At 45.0% G+C, this 16618-nt stretch overlaps 1 protein-coding gene across 4 annotated transcripts in view; it reads right to left on the bottom strand.

The window, feature by feature from the left end:
* Nucleotides 1-16618, bottom strand: part of LOC140734547 (sodium/hydrogen exchanger 2-like) — a 573522-nt gene that overhangs the window by 25510 nt on the left and 531394 nt on the right. For all 4 annotated transcript variants that reach the window (XM_073058669.1, XM_073058670.1, XM_073058671.1 and 1 more), the window contains exon 9: nt 880-982. In XM_073058669.1, the coding sequence (XP_072914770.1) occupies nt 880-982 (103 nt within the window). The remainder of the gene's footprint in view (nt 1-879; nt 983-16618) is intronic.

Genomic DNA, 16618 nt, shown 5'->3' with positions numbered 1-16618 from the left:
TGGAATCAACATATCACAGCATCAGGAAGGTGCCACACAATTATTGTTCTTTTCACTCACTTCACCACTTGCATGAGCCACAAGGAACAACCCAATAGGACATTGAAATGGAATGATAGGCATTAGAAAATGCTGAATGGTAATATGATTGAGATATATCTATGATATATATTTATAAATATATGTATCTACGAATCTAAAATAGGGGCATAGGAAGGAATATGCCGAAGCACCAATGTCTGGCTAGTAAACTTTGTGGTATGGGGTTTCTCATCGCTGCAGTTGTTCTTGGGAGCTAGCTCTGCCAGTCAGTACTACTGACCCAGCAAGATTGTTGTGAGGCCAATCACATGACTGTTCACAGATGGAAGCTAGGAAGTAAAAAGCACAACTTTACAGTTTGTAAATAGCATAAAACACAGAGTGAAATGTGTAAATAGAAGCAAACATGTTTGAAGCAATCTGTCATTCAATATTTTTTGAAATAAAACGTGGATGTCTTTATTCACCCAGATGCTGTGTGTATCAATGGCAAGGACTTTTGTACACACCATCACCAACTGTCCTTGAACTCGGTGACTCAATGGGCCACTTCAGTGGGAAATCCAGAGAAGCATCACTTAATAGATTTTACAAAATCTGAAAAAGCTGAATTGGTGTAACATATACAATGTTAAAATTTGACTCCAGAAATTATTATGTTCAGGATGTGGAATGTCAAATTAAACAAATACAAAAGGAAAGCATTGAGCCATCCTGAGCCTTTAAGCTATGCACAAAGAAGTCCATTGAAAAAACCAGGTGGCAAACCAGTGAAAGATCTGGCTTCCTGCACACTTTAAGTAGCAATTACTACACAAAACAAATAAACGTCCATACCGTTTGCCTAATTCGATATAGGTTTCTTATCAACAGCTCCTGGATGTTATCAAGCTCTTCTGAAGGCACTGGACTTTTGGATACTTCAGTTGTTTTCTCGTCGCTGTGTTCAAAAGATTAAAAACATAATTCACTTTCACAGTATGCCTATTACTCGAGTTAGCTTATTAGCAATGATCTGATGACAGTGAAATTTATGCCCTTACTGAATTTCAGCTTGTTAAGTTTAATGAAGCTCTGGTTCGAGGAATTTATTGTCATAATTAGGAGTCCCATTTTAGACAGAGGAAGCAAACAAAACTAACACCTAAAGCAAACATTAAGGCCAACACGAGGAAATCTGCAGAACCTGGAGATTCAAGCAACACACACAAAATGCTGGTGGAACGCAGAAGGCAAAGGCAGCATCTATAGGAAGAAGTACAGTCGACGTTTCGGGCCGAGACCCTTCGTCAGGACTAATGGAAAAAAGAGATAATGAGAGTTGAAAGTGGGAGGGGGAGGGGGAGATCCAAAATGATAAGAGAAGACAGGAGGGGGAGGGATGAAGCTAAGAGTTGGGAAGTTGATTGGCAAAAGTGATACAAGGCTGGAGAAGGGGGAGGATCATGGGATGGAAGGCCCAGGGGAAAGAAAGGGGGAGGGGAGCTCAGAGGAAGATGAAAAACAGGCAAGGAGTTATTTTGAGAGGAAAAGAGAGAGGGAGAGAGAGAGAGAGAGAGAGAGAGAGAGAGAGAGAGAGAGAGAGAGAGAGAGAGAGAGAGAGAGAGAAATATATATATATATGTACAGTGTGCATATATAAGTAAATAAATAGGGATGGGGTAAGAAGGGGAGGATGGGCATTAACAGAAGTTAGAGAAATCAATGTTCATGCCATGCTATTAGGTTGGCGGCTACCCAGACGGAATATAAGGTGTTATTTGACTCTTCTATATACCAGACAAGAACTGGGCTGGAGGAGCTTGGAACAGGTTACAGGGAAAGGTTTTGGGGGCTGTTCAATCGGTAAACAAGACTGATTTATGTCTCTATATTAATGTGTAATTTGGAACAGAGAACTACATGAAAGATCTAGTTAACGGATTCAACAGAGATTTGATCTATATTAACCAAAGGACGAATATGAAAGGAAATCTCCCTAGTTGTTTAATTTGGGGACGTTGATGCATGGGCAGCCTTTACGTGCTGCTTGACAGATCAGGGTCTGGGTCCTGTAGCTTAGACTGGGGGCCCTTTACTCTTTGTTTGGAACCTCCTAATTGATTTTACCACCATGGTGACCCCACAGGAGTTAAGCTTCAGGAACTCACAAGACTTTTCACTAGATAAGGTAATGATTCTGGGAGAAGAATATTTTTTTTCTTGAAGTATTTCTTGTAATTTTGATCATTAATCTACACTGATGTACAGTAGCCAGCATAAATCTCAGAGTGGAATCCCCAATCGTGTTAACTTCAGTCCTGCTCCATGCCTGGACCACAACAACTAGAAACTCCATCCCAAATGCCTCTGCCTCTCCACTCTACTTTAAATTCATCTTTCATAATTGATCCTTTGACCAGGTTTCTGGTCATTACCCTACTCTTACCATTTTCAAATTCTTAAACTGTTGGCTGTGTGTTAACACTTGTTTGGTCATTTCCCCTTGTAACACTGAGGCAAACTATACTATAGATGCTATGTTTCTGTGACATCTGCAAGGGGGCATGATTTTATTGCACATATTCTTGTGGATATAAGCAAATAAATATTATGAAAAACACAGCAAATAGGGTCAATTCAGAGTCTTCTGTGTCAGAATTGACCAGGATTCATTTTTAACCAGAGCCTAGTTCTGGGAATTGAGACTGCACAGTGAAACCCTTCTGATCAAGAGCTGGGAGCTGTGGAGTATTCAGTTAACTCAAGGCATGAGATTCACAATGACTTAATCGTCTTGAATCAGAATTGGTTTTCCCATAGCAGACAGCCGCTGGCAGTGAAAAGGTGTATTCTGGGTGGAGATCTGTGACAAGTGATTTTTTTTGCAGGGATGTGTCCTGAGCCCTCTGTTGTTTGTGATGTACAGTGGATTCTGATTAATTTGCCCATCAGTAAATTGGAGCAGCAACTTATTTGGCACAACTCTTAGAGAACAAAAACAAATCAAGAAACTAGCCGAGATTCCTTTTGCTTGTTTGGGTCACTATGCTGCTTAATTGGGGCAGGAGCCTGTTGCTGAATAATTTCTAACTAGTGTCAGACTTGTGTGCTTGTGTGGCCATTAGACACAACACTGAGCTTTGAGCAAACAGTTTTTAAATAGTTTCAGTTGTGTGTGTTTATGTTCAATAAGCAGCAATTTGTGTCACAGACAACTGGTGAGAAATAATCAGTAAGACAATTCAGAACTGTTTTATTCACTGCGGTTTCAAGCATTCAGGAGCCAGAACAGCCAGGAGTGAAAATGAAACAATTTCACAACTTCAACAAGTTAGAAACTATGAAGAATTTGAATGTATCTTGATGAAGATTTGGGGGATGCAGTCGTCGTAGGCACTGTATGAAGACAGTCCAGTGTCTGCACTCGGTGTCTACAATGATTTTGTTCATTTCCAGTCAAAAGAATGAAACATGGATGAATTCCTCTGTCAATAAATATTAGGAACTAATACATAGTTTTATAGTACTGCAGTAGTATTGGCAGTGTTCTAATTTGTTCTGTATTTCATTTAAACAGATCCTTTTTTCTCCATTTGTCTTTTTCATAGTTTTTAACTATTTTCATGAATTGGGCCGGCCGTTTAATTTGGCCAGAATGTACTGGCCCTGTTGAATTGCAGTTAACTGGACACTGTATATTACTGACTTGGATGAAGATTCAGGTGGGTGGATTGGTAAGTTTGCAGATGACGAAAAGCTGGGAGGTGTAAACAGCTCATATGATAATCGAAGGAAACAGTGGGACATAGATCAGTTACAGATCGGGATGGAGACATGGCGAATGGAGATTAGTAAAAGCCAGTGTGAGGTGTTGCTCTGGCTTGGAGTAAACTGTCAAGGGGAAAGTAATTCTTTTAAAGGCAGGAAGTACAGAAGGATTTTGGAGTCCGAGTATACAGCTTGTTGCACGTGGCCCTCTGTAGACAGAGCAGCACCGAGAAAGCTGGAGGAACTCAGGCATCTCTCGATGGGAATAAACAGCTGGTGCTTTGGCATGAGATCCTCCCTGATGCTCTCTGACTTGCTTAGTTTCTCCAGCAATTTGTGTGTATTGCTCAAGATTTCCACATCGATAATATTGCTTGTGCCTATAGCATGTTTGCCCTCATTTGGTGAAGCATTAAGTAGGAGAGCCATCTTGCAGCTGTGTTAGGTGTTAGTTTAGCACAGAGTACTGAGCAACTCTAGTCGCCTTACTATAGGAAGATATGGAGGCTTTGCAAAGGCTACAGAAGAAGTTTATCAGGATGCTGGGTTACAAGGTATGCTCTAGAAGGAGAACCATATAACAAATAACATATAACAATTACTGCACGGAAACAGGCCATCTCGGCCCTTCTACTCTGTGTCGATGCTTACACTCACCTAGTCCTACTGGCCCGCACTCAGCCCATAGCCCTCCATTCCTTTCCTGTCCATATACCTATCCAATTTTACTTTAAATGACAATACTGAACCTGCCTCTACCATTTCTACTGGAAGCTCATTCCACACAGCTACCACTCTCTGAGTACAGAAATTCCCCCTCATGTTACCTCGAGGAGTTGAATAAAGTTGGATTGATTTCTCGGGAGCACTGGAGGCTGAGGGGAGATCCGATAGAAGTTCATAGAATTATAAAATGCATAAACATATTAGAGTTTGCGATTGTTTGTGCCATTGTAGAAACATTTAACACTAGAGGATATACAGTAATGGTGAGAGGGAAGAAGTTTAAAGGGGACGTGTAGGGCAAGTTTTAGTTTTCTGGAAGATCCTGTCAGTGGAGGTGGTGACAGTGGCTCTTGGATAGACATGTGAGCATGAGGGATACAGATCATGTTCAGGCAGAAGAGATTTGGTTTAATGGACAGTGTGCTTGGCACAGTTAATGTTGGTGAAAGGGCTAGTCCCTGTACTGTACTGTTCCATATTCGGTGTTCTGAGGCTTTCCCATTACCGACCACATAGAGAAAGTTTCTGAAATTCCAGTCAGTTTTAAATTTCTGCATTCAGTTGTCTCTCGAAATGCTCTAATAATTGATTTACTTATTGCTTCTGACATAACTGCAGAAACTCCTGTTGGCAACAGTTTTATAGGAAGTTTTATGGAAAGAGTAGAATGGGAGGAAGGTAAAAGAATCCACAGGGATCCCTTTCCACAGCGATCACTCTCTCGGTGAACAAACACATCTTTATCTCCCCTCACTCTCCATTTCCACAGCGATCACACCCTTCGCCTCTCCCCACTAATTTCCCTCTTATCCCTGCAAACTGAAGAAGTGCTACACCTGCCTATTCACCTCCTCTCTCACCTCCATTCAAGGACCCAAACAATCCTGCCAGGTGAGGAAAGCAAATCTGTTGGTGTCACCTAATGTATCTGGTGTTTGCAATGAGGCCTCCTCTACATTGGTGAGACCTGACATAGACTGGGGCTCTACTTTGTCAAGCACCTTTGGCCCTTCCACAAAAAGTATGATTTCCTGGAGGCCAACCATTTTAATTCCAATCCATATTCCCCATTGGACACGCAATTCCACAGCCTCCTCTATGCCAGTACGATGTCACTCTCAGATTACAGTAGCAACACCTCCTATTCCATCTGGATGGCCTCCATCTGATAGCATAACTATTGATTTCTCCAGCTTCTGGTAAATTTTCTCCTCTCTCCCTTACCTCTTCTCCAATTTCCCATTCTGGCCCCCTCTTGTATCTTTTCTTCAATTCACCTGCCTATCACCTTCCCTGATGTCCCTCCTCCTTCCTTTTCTCCCATGCTCCACTCTCGTCTGCTATCAGATTCCTTCTTCTCCAGCCCTTTACTTTTTCTATCACCGCCTAGCTTCTTACTCCATCACCCTCCCCCATTCTCCTGGTTTCACCTATCACCTTCTGGCTTGTACTCCTTCCCCTCCCCCTACCTTATTTGGGCTTCTTCTCCCTTCCTTTCCAGTCCTGAAGAAGGATCTAAGCCCAAAAATTTGACTGTTTATTCATTTCCATAGATGCTGTCTGACGTGCTGAGTTCCTCTGGTATTTTGTGTGTGTTGCTCTGGGTTTCCAGCATCTGCAGAATTTCTCATGTTTACTATCCAGATGCATTATGGCAATTCTTCTGCTCACAGCCACAAGAAACGAAAGCAAGTTGTGGATACAACTAAGACAACATGATAACTTGCATGGACACTGTCCACATTTCTCGCTGCTTTGCTAAAGCATACAGCATAATGAAAGACCCCACCCACTCTGGACAGACTCTCTGACATTGATAAGAAGATGCAAAAGGCTCATGCCGCTTCTCTCCCACTGTTGTAAAACTATTGAATATTTGCTGGGACAACGGCATTGAATCTTAACCTCACCATTGAGCTCATTGTGACATTGTATCTTTCTATCTACACATGTGCATATCAGTTTCTCTGCAACCGTTACACTTTATTCTTCAATATGTTATTGTTTGTCCTGTTGTAATGAATTGATCTCTATGAACAGTTTACTGTACAAGACAAGTTTTACACTCTGTGTTGGTATATGAGAGAAAATAATAAACCAATTACAAACTATCCTGGAAGATTCATCACTGGACCTTGGCTTACAAATGCCCCACATATTTAAACATTCAGTTGCCCAGTTCAAATACTGCCATCACAAAGAAGCAAAAATAATTCAACAAATTAGATGAAGCTTTCGGTTTTAATTGTCCCTTTAATTTAATGAACTATATGTCCTGGAGGTTTTGGAAAGCATCAAGTTGGATAAGTCTCCAGGATGGGACGAAATGTACCCCAGGCTACTGTGGGAGGTGAGAGGGGAGATTGCTGAGCCTCTGGCGACAATCTTTGCATTACCAATGGGGATGGGAGAGGTTCCAGTGGATTGGAGGGTTGCAGATGTTGTTCCCTTATTCAAGAAAGTGAGTAGAGATAGCCCAGGGAATTATAGACCAGTGAGTCTTACTTCAGTGGTTGGTAAGTTGATGGAGAAGATCCTGAGAGGCAGGATTTATGAACATTTGGAGAGGTATAATATGATTAGGAATAGTCAGCATGACTTTGTCAAAGGCAGGTCATACCTTATGAGCCTGATTGAATTTTTTGAGGATGTGTCTAAATACATTAATGAAGGTAGAGCAGTAGATGTAGTGTATATGGATCTCAGCAAGGCATTTGATAAGGTACCCCATGCAAGGATTATTGAGAAAGTAAGGAGGCATGGGAACCAAGGGGACCTTACTTTGTGGATCCAGAATTGGTTTGCTTTCAGAATGCAAAGAGTGGTTGTAGATGGGACATATTCTGCATGGAGGTCAGTGGATAGTCAGAGGCTTTTTCCCAGGGCTGAAATGGCTTGCACGAGAGGGCATAGTTTTAAGGAGCTTGGAAGTAGGTACAGAGGAGATGTCAGGGGTAAATTTTTTTATGCAGAGAGTGGAATGGGCTGCTGGCGATGGTGGTGGAGGTGGATACGATAGGGTCTTTTATTAGTCTCCTGGATAGGTACATGGAGCTTAGAAAAATAGAGGGCTGTGGGTAACCCCAGGTAATTTCTAAGGTAAGGACATGTTCGGCACAGCATTGTGGGCCAAAGGGCCTGTATCATGCTGTAGGTTTTCAATGTTTCTATATACATAAAACCTTTCAAACTTTTGCACCAGTGTCCAGCTTACTGCTAAGAGAAGGAAGCTCTTAGAAAAAGGGCAATAGGCGATCACAGTATAACAGGCCGAGAGAATAGGACATGCAGCTCAGCAACTTTCTTCTGCCTTGCACTTATTTCAACAGGAAAGCTCTTGATGTTAAATTTAATTATGGCCCCATTCAGACACCTATTTTAACTCCCCACAGCTGCACTGTTAACAACATCTACTTATTTTTCAATTTCTGAGACCTTAAGTAATTATTAAATAGTTAATAGGCTTTCTAGAATTTAATTTAGTTTCATTTTGAACTTGCCATTATTGTAAATGTACAAATGTGCTTTCTACAGTGACAGCACAAACAAGTGTAGAATAACAAGAGAACATGAGGTGAGTTATTCAAATTAATATCATATTCTTCTCATCTCTGTAATTCCCTTAAAATACTGCTGGAAGTTAAAATGTCCATATTAGTTTGTTATATTACTGTTCTAGTAGAAAAGATGGATTATTGTGCCACCCCGTGGCAGGAAGCAAGTGGAGTCTTTGGGAAGGGTACAGAAGAGGGTTACCAGAATGCTGCCAGAGGTTAAAGACTTTATCTAAAAGGGGAAGTTAGACAAAGGTCAGTGGTTTTCTTTGGAGCATTGGAGACTGAGACTGGTATTATAAGATTATGAGAGGTATAGTTCAGATAGTGACTCAGAATCCTTTTCCCAGGGTAGAAGTGTCAGAGAAGTAGATGGTTGCTTCTCTGACTGACGGCCTGTGACTTGCAGTGTGCCGAAGGGATCAGATCTGAGACCATTGTTTTTGTCATTTACACCAACATTTTGGTTGATATTGTGATAAACTGGTTCAGCAGATTTGCAAATGACACCAAGACTGGGGGTGTAGTGGACAGCAAGGAAGATGATCAGAGCTTGCAGTGGGATCAGGACCTGCTGGAAAAATAGCAGATGGAATTTAATGCCAATAAATGTGAGGTGTTGGGAGGACCAACCAGGGTAGAACTTGCATCATGAATGGTAGGACATTGAGGAGTGTGGCAGAACTGAGGGATCTGGGAATACAGATCCATAATTCATTGAAAGTGGTGTCACAGGGAGACAGGGTTGTAAAAAGAGCTCTTGGCAGATTGGTCTTCATAATTCAAAGTAATGAATACGGGAGATGGGATGTTATGCTGAATTTGTATATTACATTGCTAAGACTGAAAGAGTGCAGGGAACATTTATAAGGATGTTGCTGGGACATGATGACTTCAATTATAGGGAAAGGTTGAACAAGTCAGGGCTGTTTTCCCTGGAGCTTCGGAGGATGAAGTGAGATTTGATAGAAGGCCCCCCTTTTGGTCCGAGTCAACCACGGATGCTGCATCCCACCAGTCTACGTTCAGTTATTGAGCAAGCCAGGCCAGTATGATATGGAGGGCAAGCTGGTGCCCGTGAAACAGGCTCTGTCTCTCCAAACAACTGATGAATTGAAAGACCGAAAATATTTGGCACTTGCTGTGTCACAGGAGGCGGCAGTTAGCATTGATCTCAATGTAGAATTGCCTTAGGGACTCCACCTCTGGAGTTTTCCTCCAGGTTTACTCCTGAAGCCTTTCCCTTGAATGGAAAGCCTGAGATCAGATTTTTCCTTCTCCTCAATGAACTGCCAACCACAGCTGACAAGCACTATTTGCCCAAAGGAAATGTGGTAGAGGTTTACAAAATTATTAGCGGTATGGATAGAGAAAATTCACGCATGCTTTTTCCACTGAGGTTGGGTGAAACTAGATCTAGAGGTCACGAATTAAGGGTGAAAGGTGAAATATTCAAGTGGAACATAAGGGGGAATTTCTTCACTCAGAGGGTGATAAGTACGTGGAGCTAGCTGCCAACTGAGGGGAGGATGCACTCTCAATTTCCATATTTAAGAGAAGTTTAGATAAGTACATGGATGGGAGGGGTGTGGAGAGCAATGCTCCACTTACAGATCAATGGGATATGGCAGAATAATTGTTTGGCATGGACTAGATGTGTTTATGAGCCTGTTTCTGTGCAGTGATCTTCTATGACTCCATAAATACCAGAGGAAATGCATTTACAGTGTAAAGGAAAAGTTCAAAGGAAAAGTGTGGGACAAGATTCTTACCCCAAGTGTGGTAGGTGCTTACAGGAGTAATGGTGTAAGCATGGCTTTTGGATAGAGACATAAATATACGGAATTGGATTATCTGGCAGATCAGATTTGATTTAATTTGGCATCTTGCTCAGCACAGACATTGTGGCCCACAGGACAGGTCCTGTTCCTGTGCTAATCTGTCCTAACTGCTATTGAGAGCAGGAGTCCGAAGCACCTTCCTGACATCAGCAGGTCAGAGTAAACATTAATTTTGTGATTTCAGAAAGTCATGGGCAGCCGGCCTTCTCCTTTGTGCACCATCGTCTGAATCCACCACCTCCAAAACTGTCCTACGTTGTTCCTCTGCGACAAACATTGTTCCTATGGAGACCTCTACCTGAACTCAGTGCATGCAAGTAGAATGCAGTTTTAAAGAGATGTTTCCTCTCAGTGAATGGAACTTATAAATCACTGCATTCTATGGCTTGTTGTTGTGGTCTGGGTTCAAACCGGTGCCACTTTAGAGCAGGAAGAAAAATATCAAAAAAAAAGAAATTAATTTCTCGAAGTATTTCTTGCCCTGTACTATCACAGTGAATTTTACAAATAGCCACAATTATCTATCTAGCAATCTCTTGAATTAACTTGTTACGAGGGGTGATTGATAAGTTCGTGGCCTAAGGTCGAAGGAGTCAATTTTAGAAAACCTAGCACATTTATTTTTCAACATAGTCCCCTCCTACATGTACACACTTAGTCCAGCGGTCGTGGAGCATACGGGTCCCTTCTCTGCAGAAGTGGTCCACAGCAGGGGTGATTGATAAGTTTGTGGCCTATGGTAGAAGGAGATGAGTTATTAACTTCAAACTTGCTGCATAATCAAAGAGCTGAACTGCACGTGCATGTAACAAGAGTGTCTTGGACCTCTAGGTAGTCCACAGATGGATGATTGATAAGTTTGTGGCCTACGGTAGAAGGAGATGAGTTATACAGCTCTCATTTCATGCACGTGCAGTTCAACTCTTTGAGTGATTATGCAGAAAGTTTGAAGTTAATAACTCATCTCATCTACCTTAGGACACAAACTTATCAATCACCCCTTGTACTTTGCATTATTGAAGTTATTGCTGACCATTGGACTGTCTCCGCTGCTCTGTGTTTGGGTCAGGACTCTCTTACACCTCCTGACAGAGGATGTTTCCTATAGTGGGGGAGTCGAGGACCAGAGGGCACAGATAGAGTGGATGTGGAGAGGATGTTTCCTATAGTGGGGGAGTCTCAGACCAGAGGACACAGATAGAGGGGATGTGGAGAGGCTGTTTCCTATAGTGAGGGAGTCGAGGACCAGAGGGCACAGATAGAGTGGATGTGGAGAGGATGTTTCCTATAGTGGGGGAGTCGAGGACCAGAGGGCACAGATAGAGTGGATGTGGAGAGGATGTTTCCTATAGTGGGGGAGTCTAGGACCAGAGGGCACAGATAGAGTGGATGTGGAGAGGATGTTTCCTATAGTGGGGGAGACGAGGACCAGAGGGCACAGATAGAGTGGATGTGGAGAGGATGTTTCCTATAGTGGGGGAGTCGAGGACCAGAGGGCACAGATAGAGGGGATGTGGAGAGGATGTTTCCTATAGTGGGGGAGTCGAGGACCAGAGGGCACAGATAGAGTGGATGTGGAGAGGATGTTTCCTATAGTGGGGGAGTCGAGGACCAGAGGGCACAGATAGAGGGGATGTGGAGAGGCTGTTTCCTATAGTGAGGGAGTCGAGGACCAGAGGGCACAGATAGAGTGGATGTGGAGAGGATGTTTCCTATAGTGAGGGAGTCTAGGACCAGAGGGCACAGATAGAGTGGATGTGGAGAGGATGTTTCCTATAGTGGGGGAGTCTAGGACCAGAGGGCACAGATAGAGTGGATGTGGAGAGGATGTTTCCTATAGTGGGGGTGTCTAGGACCAGAGGGCACAGATAGAGTGGATGTGGAGAGAATGTTTCCTATAGTGGGGGAGTCGAGGACCAGAGGGCACAGATAGAGTGGATGTGGAGAGGATGTTTCCTATAGTGGGGGAGTCGAGGACCAGAGGGCACAGATAGAGGGGATGTGGAGAGGCTGTTTCCTATAGTGAGGGAGTCGAGGACCAGAGGGCACAGATAGAGTGGATGTGGAGAGGATGTTTCCTTTAGTGGGGGAGTCGAGGACCAGAGGGCACGGATAGAGTGGATGTGGAGAGGATGTTTCCTATAGTGGGGGAGTCTAGGACCAGAGGGCACAGATAGAGTGGATGTGGAGAGGATGTTTCCTATAGTGGGGGAGTCGAGGACCAGAGGGCACAGATAGAGGGGATGTGGAGAGGATGTTTCCTATAGTGGGGGAGTCGAGGACCAGAGGGCACAGATAGAGTGGATGTGGAGAGGATGTTTCCTATAGTGGGGGAGTCGAGGACCAGAGGGCACAGATAGAGTGGATGTGGAGAGGCTGTTTCCTATAGTGAGGGAGTCGAGGACCAGAGGGCACAGATAGAGTGGATGTGGAGAGGATGTTTCCTTTAGTGGGGGAGTCGAGGACCAGAGGGCACGGATAGAGTGGATGTGGAGAGGATGTTTCCTATAGTGGGGGAGTCTAGGACCAGAGGGCACAGATAGAGTGGATGTGGAGAGGATGTTTCCTATAGTGGGGGAGTCGAGGACCAGAGGGCACAGATAGAGGGGATGTGGAGAGGATGTTTCCTATAGTGGGGGAGTCGAGGACCAGAGGGCACAGATAGAGGGGATGTGGAGAGGCTGTTTCCTATAGTGAGGGAGTCGAGGACCAGAGGGCACAGATAGAGTGGATGTGGAGAGGATGTTTCCTATAGTGAGGGAGTCTAGGACCAGAGGGCACAGATAGAGTGGATGTGGAGAGGATGTTTCCTATAGTGGGGGAGTCTAGGACCAGAGGGCACAGATAGAGTGGATGTGGAGAGGATGTTTCCTATAGTGGGGGTGTCTAGGACCAGAGGGCACAGATAGAGTGGATGTGGAGAGAATGTTTCCTATAGTGGGGGAGTTGAGGACCAGAGGGCACAGATAGAGTGGATGTGGAGAGGATGTTTCCTATAGTGGGGGAGTCGAGGACCAGAGGGCACAGATAGAGTGGATGTGGAGAGGATGTTTCCTTTAGTGGGGGAGTCGAGGACCAGAGGGCACGGATAGAGTGGATGTGGAGAGGATGTTTCCTATAGTGGGGGTGTCTAGGACCAGAGGGCACAGATAGAGTGGATGTGGAGAGAATGTTTCCTATAGTGGGGGAGTCGAGGACCAGAGGGCACAGATAGAGTGGATGTGGAGAGAATGTTTCCTATAGTGGGGGAGTCGAGGACCAGAGGGCACAGATAGAGTGGATGTGGAGAGGATGTTTCCTATAGTGGGGGAGTCGAGGACCAGAGGGCACAGATAGAGGGGATGTGGAGAGGCTGTTTCCTATAGTGAGGGAGTCGAGGACCAGAGGGCACAGATAGAGTGGATGTGGAGAGGATGTTTCCTATAGTGGGGGAGTCGAGGACCAGAGGGCACAGATAGAGGGGATGTGGAGAGGATGTTTCCTATAGTGGGGGAGTCGAGGACCAGAGGGCACAAATAGAGTGGATGTGGAGAGGATGTTTCCTATAGTGGGGGAGTCGAGGACCAGAGGGCACAGATAGAGTGGATGTGGAGAGGCTGTTTCCTATAGTGAGGGAGTCGAGGACCAGAGGGCACAGATAGAGTGGATGTGGAGAGGATGTTTCCTATAGTGGGGGAGTCGAGGACCAGAGGGCACAGATAGAGGGGATGTGGAGAGGATGTTTCCTATAGTGGGGGAGTCGAGGACCAGAGGGCACAGATAGAGTGGATGTGGAGAGGCTGTTTCCTATAGTGGGGGTCGAGGACCAGAGGGCACAGATAGAGTGGATGTGGAGAGGATGTTTCCTATAGTGGGGGAGTCGAGGACCAGAGGGCACAGATAGAGTGGATGTGGAGAGGATGTTTCCTATAGTGGGGGAGTCGAGGACCAGAGGGCACAGATAGAGTGGATGTGGAGAGGATGTTTCCTATAGTGGGGGAGTCGAGGACCAGAGGGCACAGATAGAGGGGATGTGGAGAGGATGTTTCCTATAGTGGGGGAGTCGAGGACCAGAGGGCACAGATAGAGGGGATGTGGAGAGTATGTTTCCTATAGTGGGGGAGTCGAGGACCAGAGGGCACAGATAGAGGGGATGTGGAGAGTATGTTTCCTATAGTGGGGGAGTCGAGGACCAGAGGGCACAGATAGAGTGGATGTGGAGAGGATGTTTCCTATAGTGGGGGAGTCTAGGACCAGAGGGCACAGATAGTGTGGATGTGGAGAGGATGTTTCCTATAGTGGGGGAGTCGAGGACCAGAGGGCAGAGATAGAGTGGATGTGGAGAGGATGTTTCCTATAGTGGGGGAGTCGAGGACCAGAGGGCACAGATAGAGTGGATGTGGAGAGGATGTTTCCTATAGTGGGGGAGTCTAGGACCAGAGGGCACAGATAGAGTGGATGTGGAGAGGATGTTTCCTATAGTGGGGGAGTCTAGGACCAGAGGGCACAGATAGAGTGGATGTGGAGAGGATGTTTCCTATAGTGGGGGAGTCGAGGACCAGAGGGCACAGATAGAGTGGATGTGGAGAGGATGTTTCCTATAGTGGGGGAGTCGAGGACCAGAGGGCACAGATAGAGTGGATGTGGAGAGGATGTTTCCTATAGTGTGGGAGTCGAGGACCAGAGGGCACAGATAGAGGGGATGTGGAGAGGATGTTTCCTATAGTGGGGGAGTCGAGGACCAGAGGGCACAGATAGAGGGGATGTGGAGAGTATGTTTCCTATAGTGGGGGAGTCGAGGACCAGAGGGCACAGATAGAGGGGATGTGGAGAGGATGTTTCCTATAGTGGGGGAGTCTAGGACCAGAGGGCACAGATAGAGTGGATGTGGAGAGGATGTTTCCTATAGTGGGGGAGTCGAGGACCAGAGGGCAGAGATAGAGTGGATGTGGAGAGGATGTTTCCTATAGTGGGGGAGTCGAGGACCAGAGGGCACAGATAGAGTGGATGTGGAGAGGATGTTTCCTATAGTGGGGGAGTCTAGGACCAGAGGGCACAGATAGAGTGGATGTGGAGAGGATGTTTCCTATAGTGGGGGAGTCTAGGACCAGAGGGCACAGATAGAGTGGATGTGGAGAGGATGTTTCCTATAGTGGGGGAGTCGAGGACCAGAGGGCACAGATAGAGTGGATGTGGAGAGGATGTTTCCTATAGTGGGGGTCGAGGACCAGAGGGCACAGATAGAGTGGATGTGGAGAGGATGTTTCCTATAGTGGGGGAGTCTAGGACCAGAGGGCACAGATAGAGTGGATGTGGAGAGGATGTTTCCTATAGTGGGGGAGTCGAGGACCAGAGGGCACAGATAGAGTGGATGTGGAGAGGATGTTTCCTATAGTGGGGGTCGAGGACCAGAGGGCACAGATAGAGTGGATGTGGAGAGGATGTTTCCTATAGTGGGGGTCGAGGACCAGAGGGCACAGATAGAGGGGATGTGGAGAGGATGTTTCCTATAGTGGGGGAGTCGAGGACCAGAGGGCACAGCCTCAGAAAACAAGGACGTCCCTTTAGAACAGAGATGAGAAGGAATTCCATTAGCCAGCATGAGGTGGAATTAATTGACACAGATGATTGTGGTGACCATGTCATTGGGTATATTTAAAGTATTTTCTTAATTAGTAAGTTTATCAAAGGTTATGGGGAAGTGGCAGGAGAGTGGGGTTGAGAGGGATAATAAATCACCATGATTGAATAGTTGAGTGTACTCAGCGGGCCGAATAGCCTAATTTCTGCTCCTATGTTTTATCATTTTATAGCATTTACTCTGCAGGAAAAGTGAAACTCAGAGTCTTACAGAACAAATGATTCTCCTAATCAGAGCTGTAGTAGCACAGCTCCGATGACATCACTGTTATTTATAGAATTGTGGATAGTGATGAGGTGGTGTACTAGAGAGAGAGAGGTGAGCTGACTAAGTGATATCTGAATAATAACTTTGTGTCCAAAGTCAGCAAAGCCAAAGAACTGGCTTTAAGAGAGTAAAGTCAGGTAGGTACAGCAGAGCCTTCTCATTGAAGGGTGCAAAGGTTCGAGATACAACCATAATGAAGATGCGCTAGCATCTCTATTTTCTTAGAGGTTTAAGAAGATTCGGTATGTCATCAAAAAATGGAACTAATTTCTACAGGTTTACTGAGGAAGACTGGTTGCATCACAACCTGGTATGGAAACTCCATTGCAAAGGAACACAAGAGGGTAAAGAGAGGGGTGGACAGCCATTTCCATCATCAGTATAGCTCTCTATTCCATTGAGAACATTTTAAAAAGGTGATGTCAAGGAAGGTGGCCACCATCATTAATAACTCCCGCCAGTTGGTGGGTCGCGCCCTCTTCTCATAGCTGCCATCAGGCAGAGGTACTGAAGCCTGAAGGCCCACACGTTAAGGCTCAGTAACACCCGCTTCCCCCCTACCATTAGATTCTTCAACTGACTCAAAAAATCCTAATTCTACCTCACAATTTATCTCCTTCAACTTGCATTAATTTTGTTAAAAACACAAGAGATTTTGCAGACAAGAGAAAATCTGCAGATTCTGGAAAGCAAGCAACAGACACAAAATGCTGGAGGAACTCAGCAGGCCAGGCAGCATTTATGGAAATGAATAAACAGTCAATGTTTTGCCTCACAACCTTTCTTTAGGACTGGAAAGGAAGGGGTAAGATGCCAGA

The sequence above is a fragment of the Hemitrygon akajei genome, chromosome 10 (genome assembly GCF_048418815.1).
Source record: "Hemitrygon akajei chromosome 10, sHemAka1.3, whole genome shotgun sequence".
NCBI lineage: Eukaryota > Metazoa > Chordata > Chondrichthyes > Myliobatiformes > Dasyatidae > Hemitrygon > Hemitrygon akajei.
This window is presented reverse-complemented; position numbering and strand designations above follow the sequence as displayed.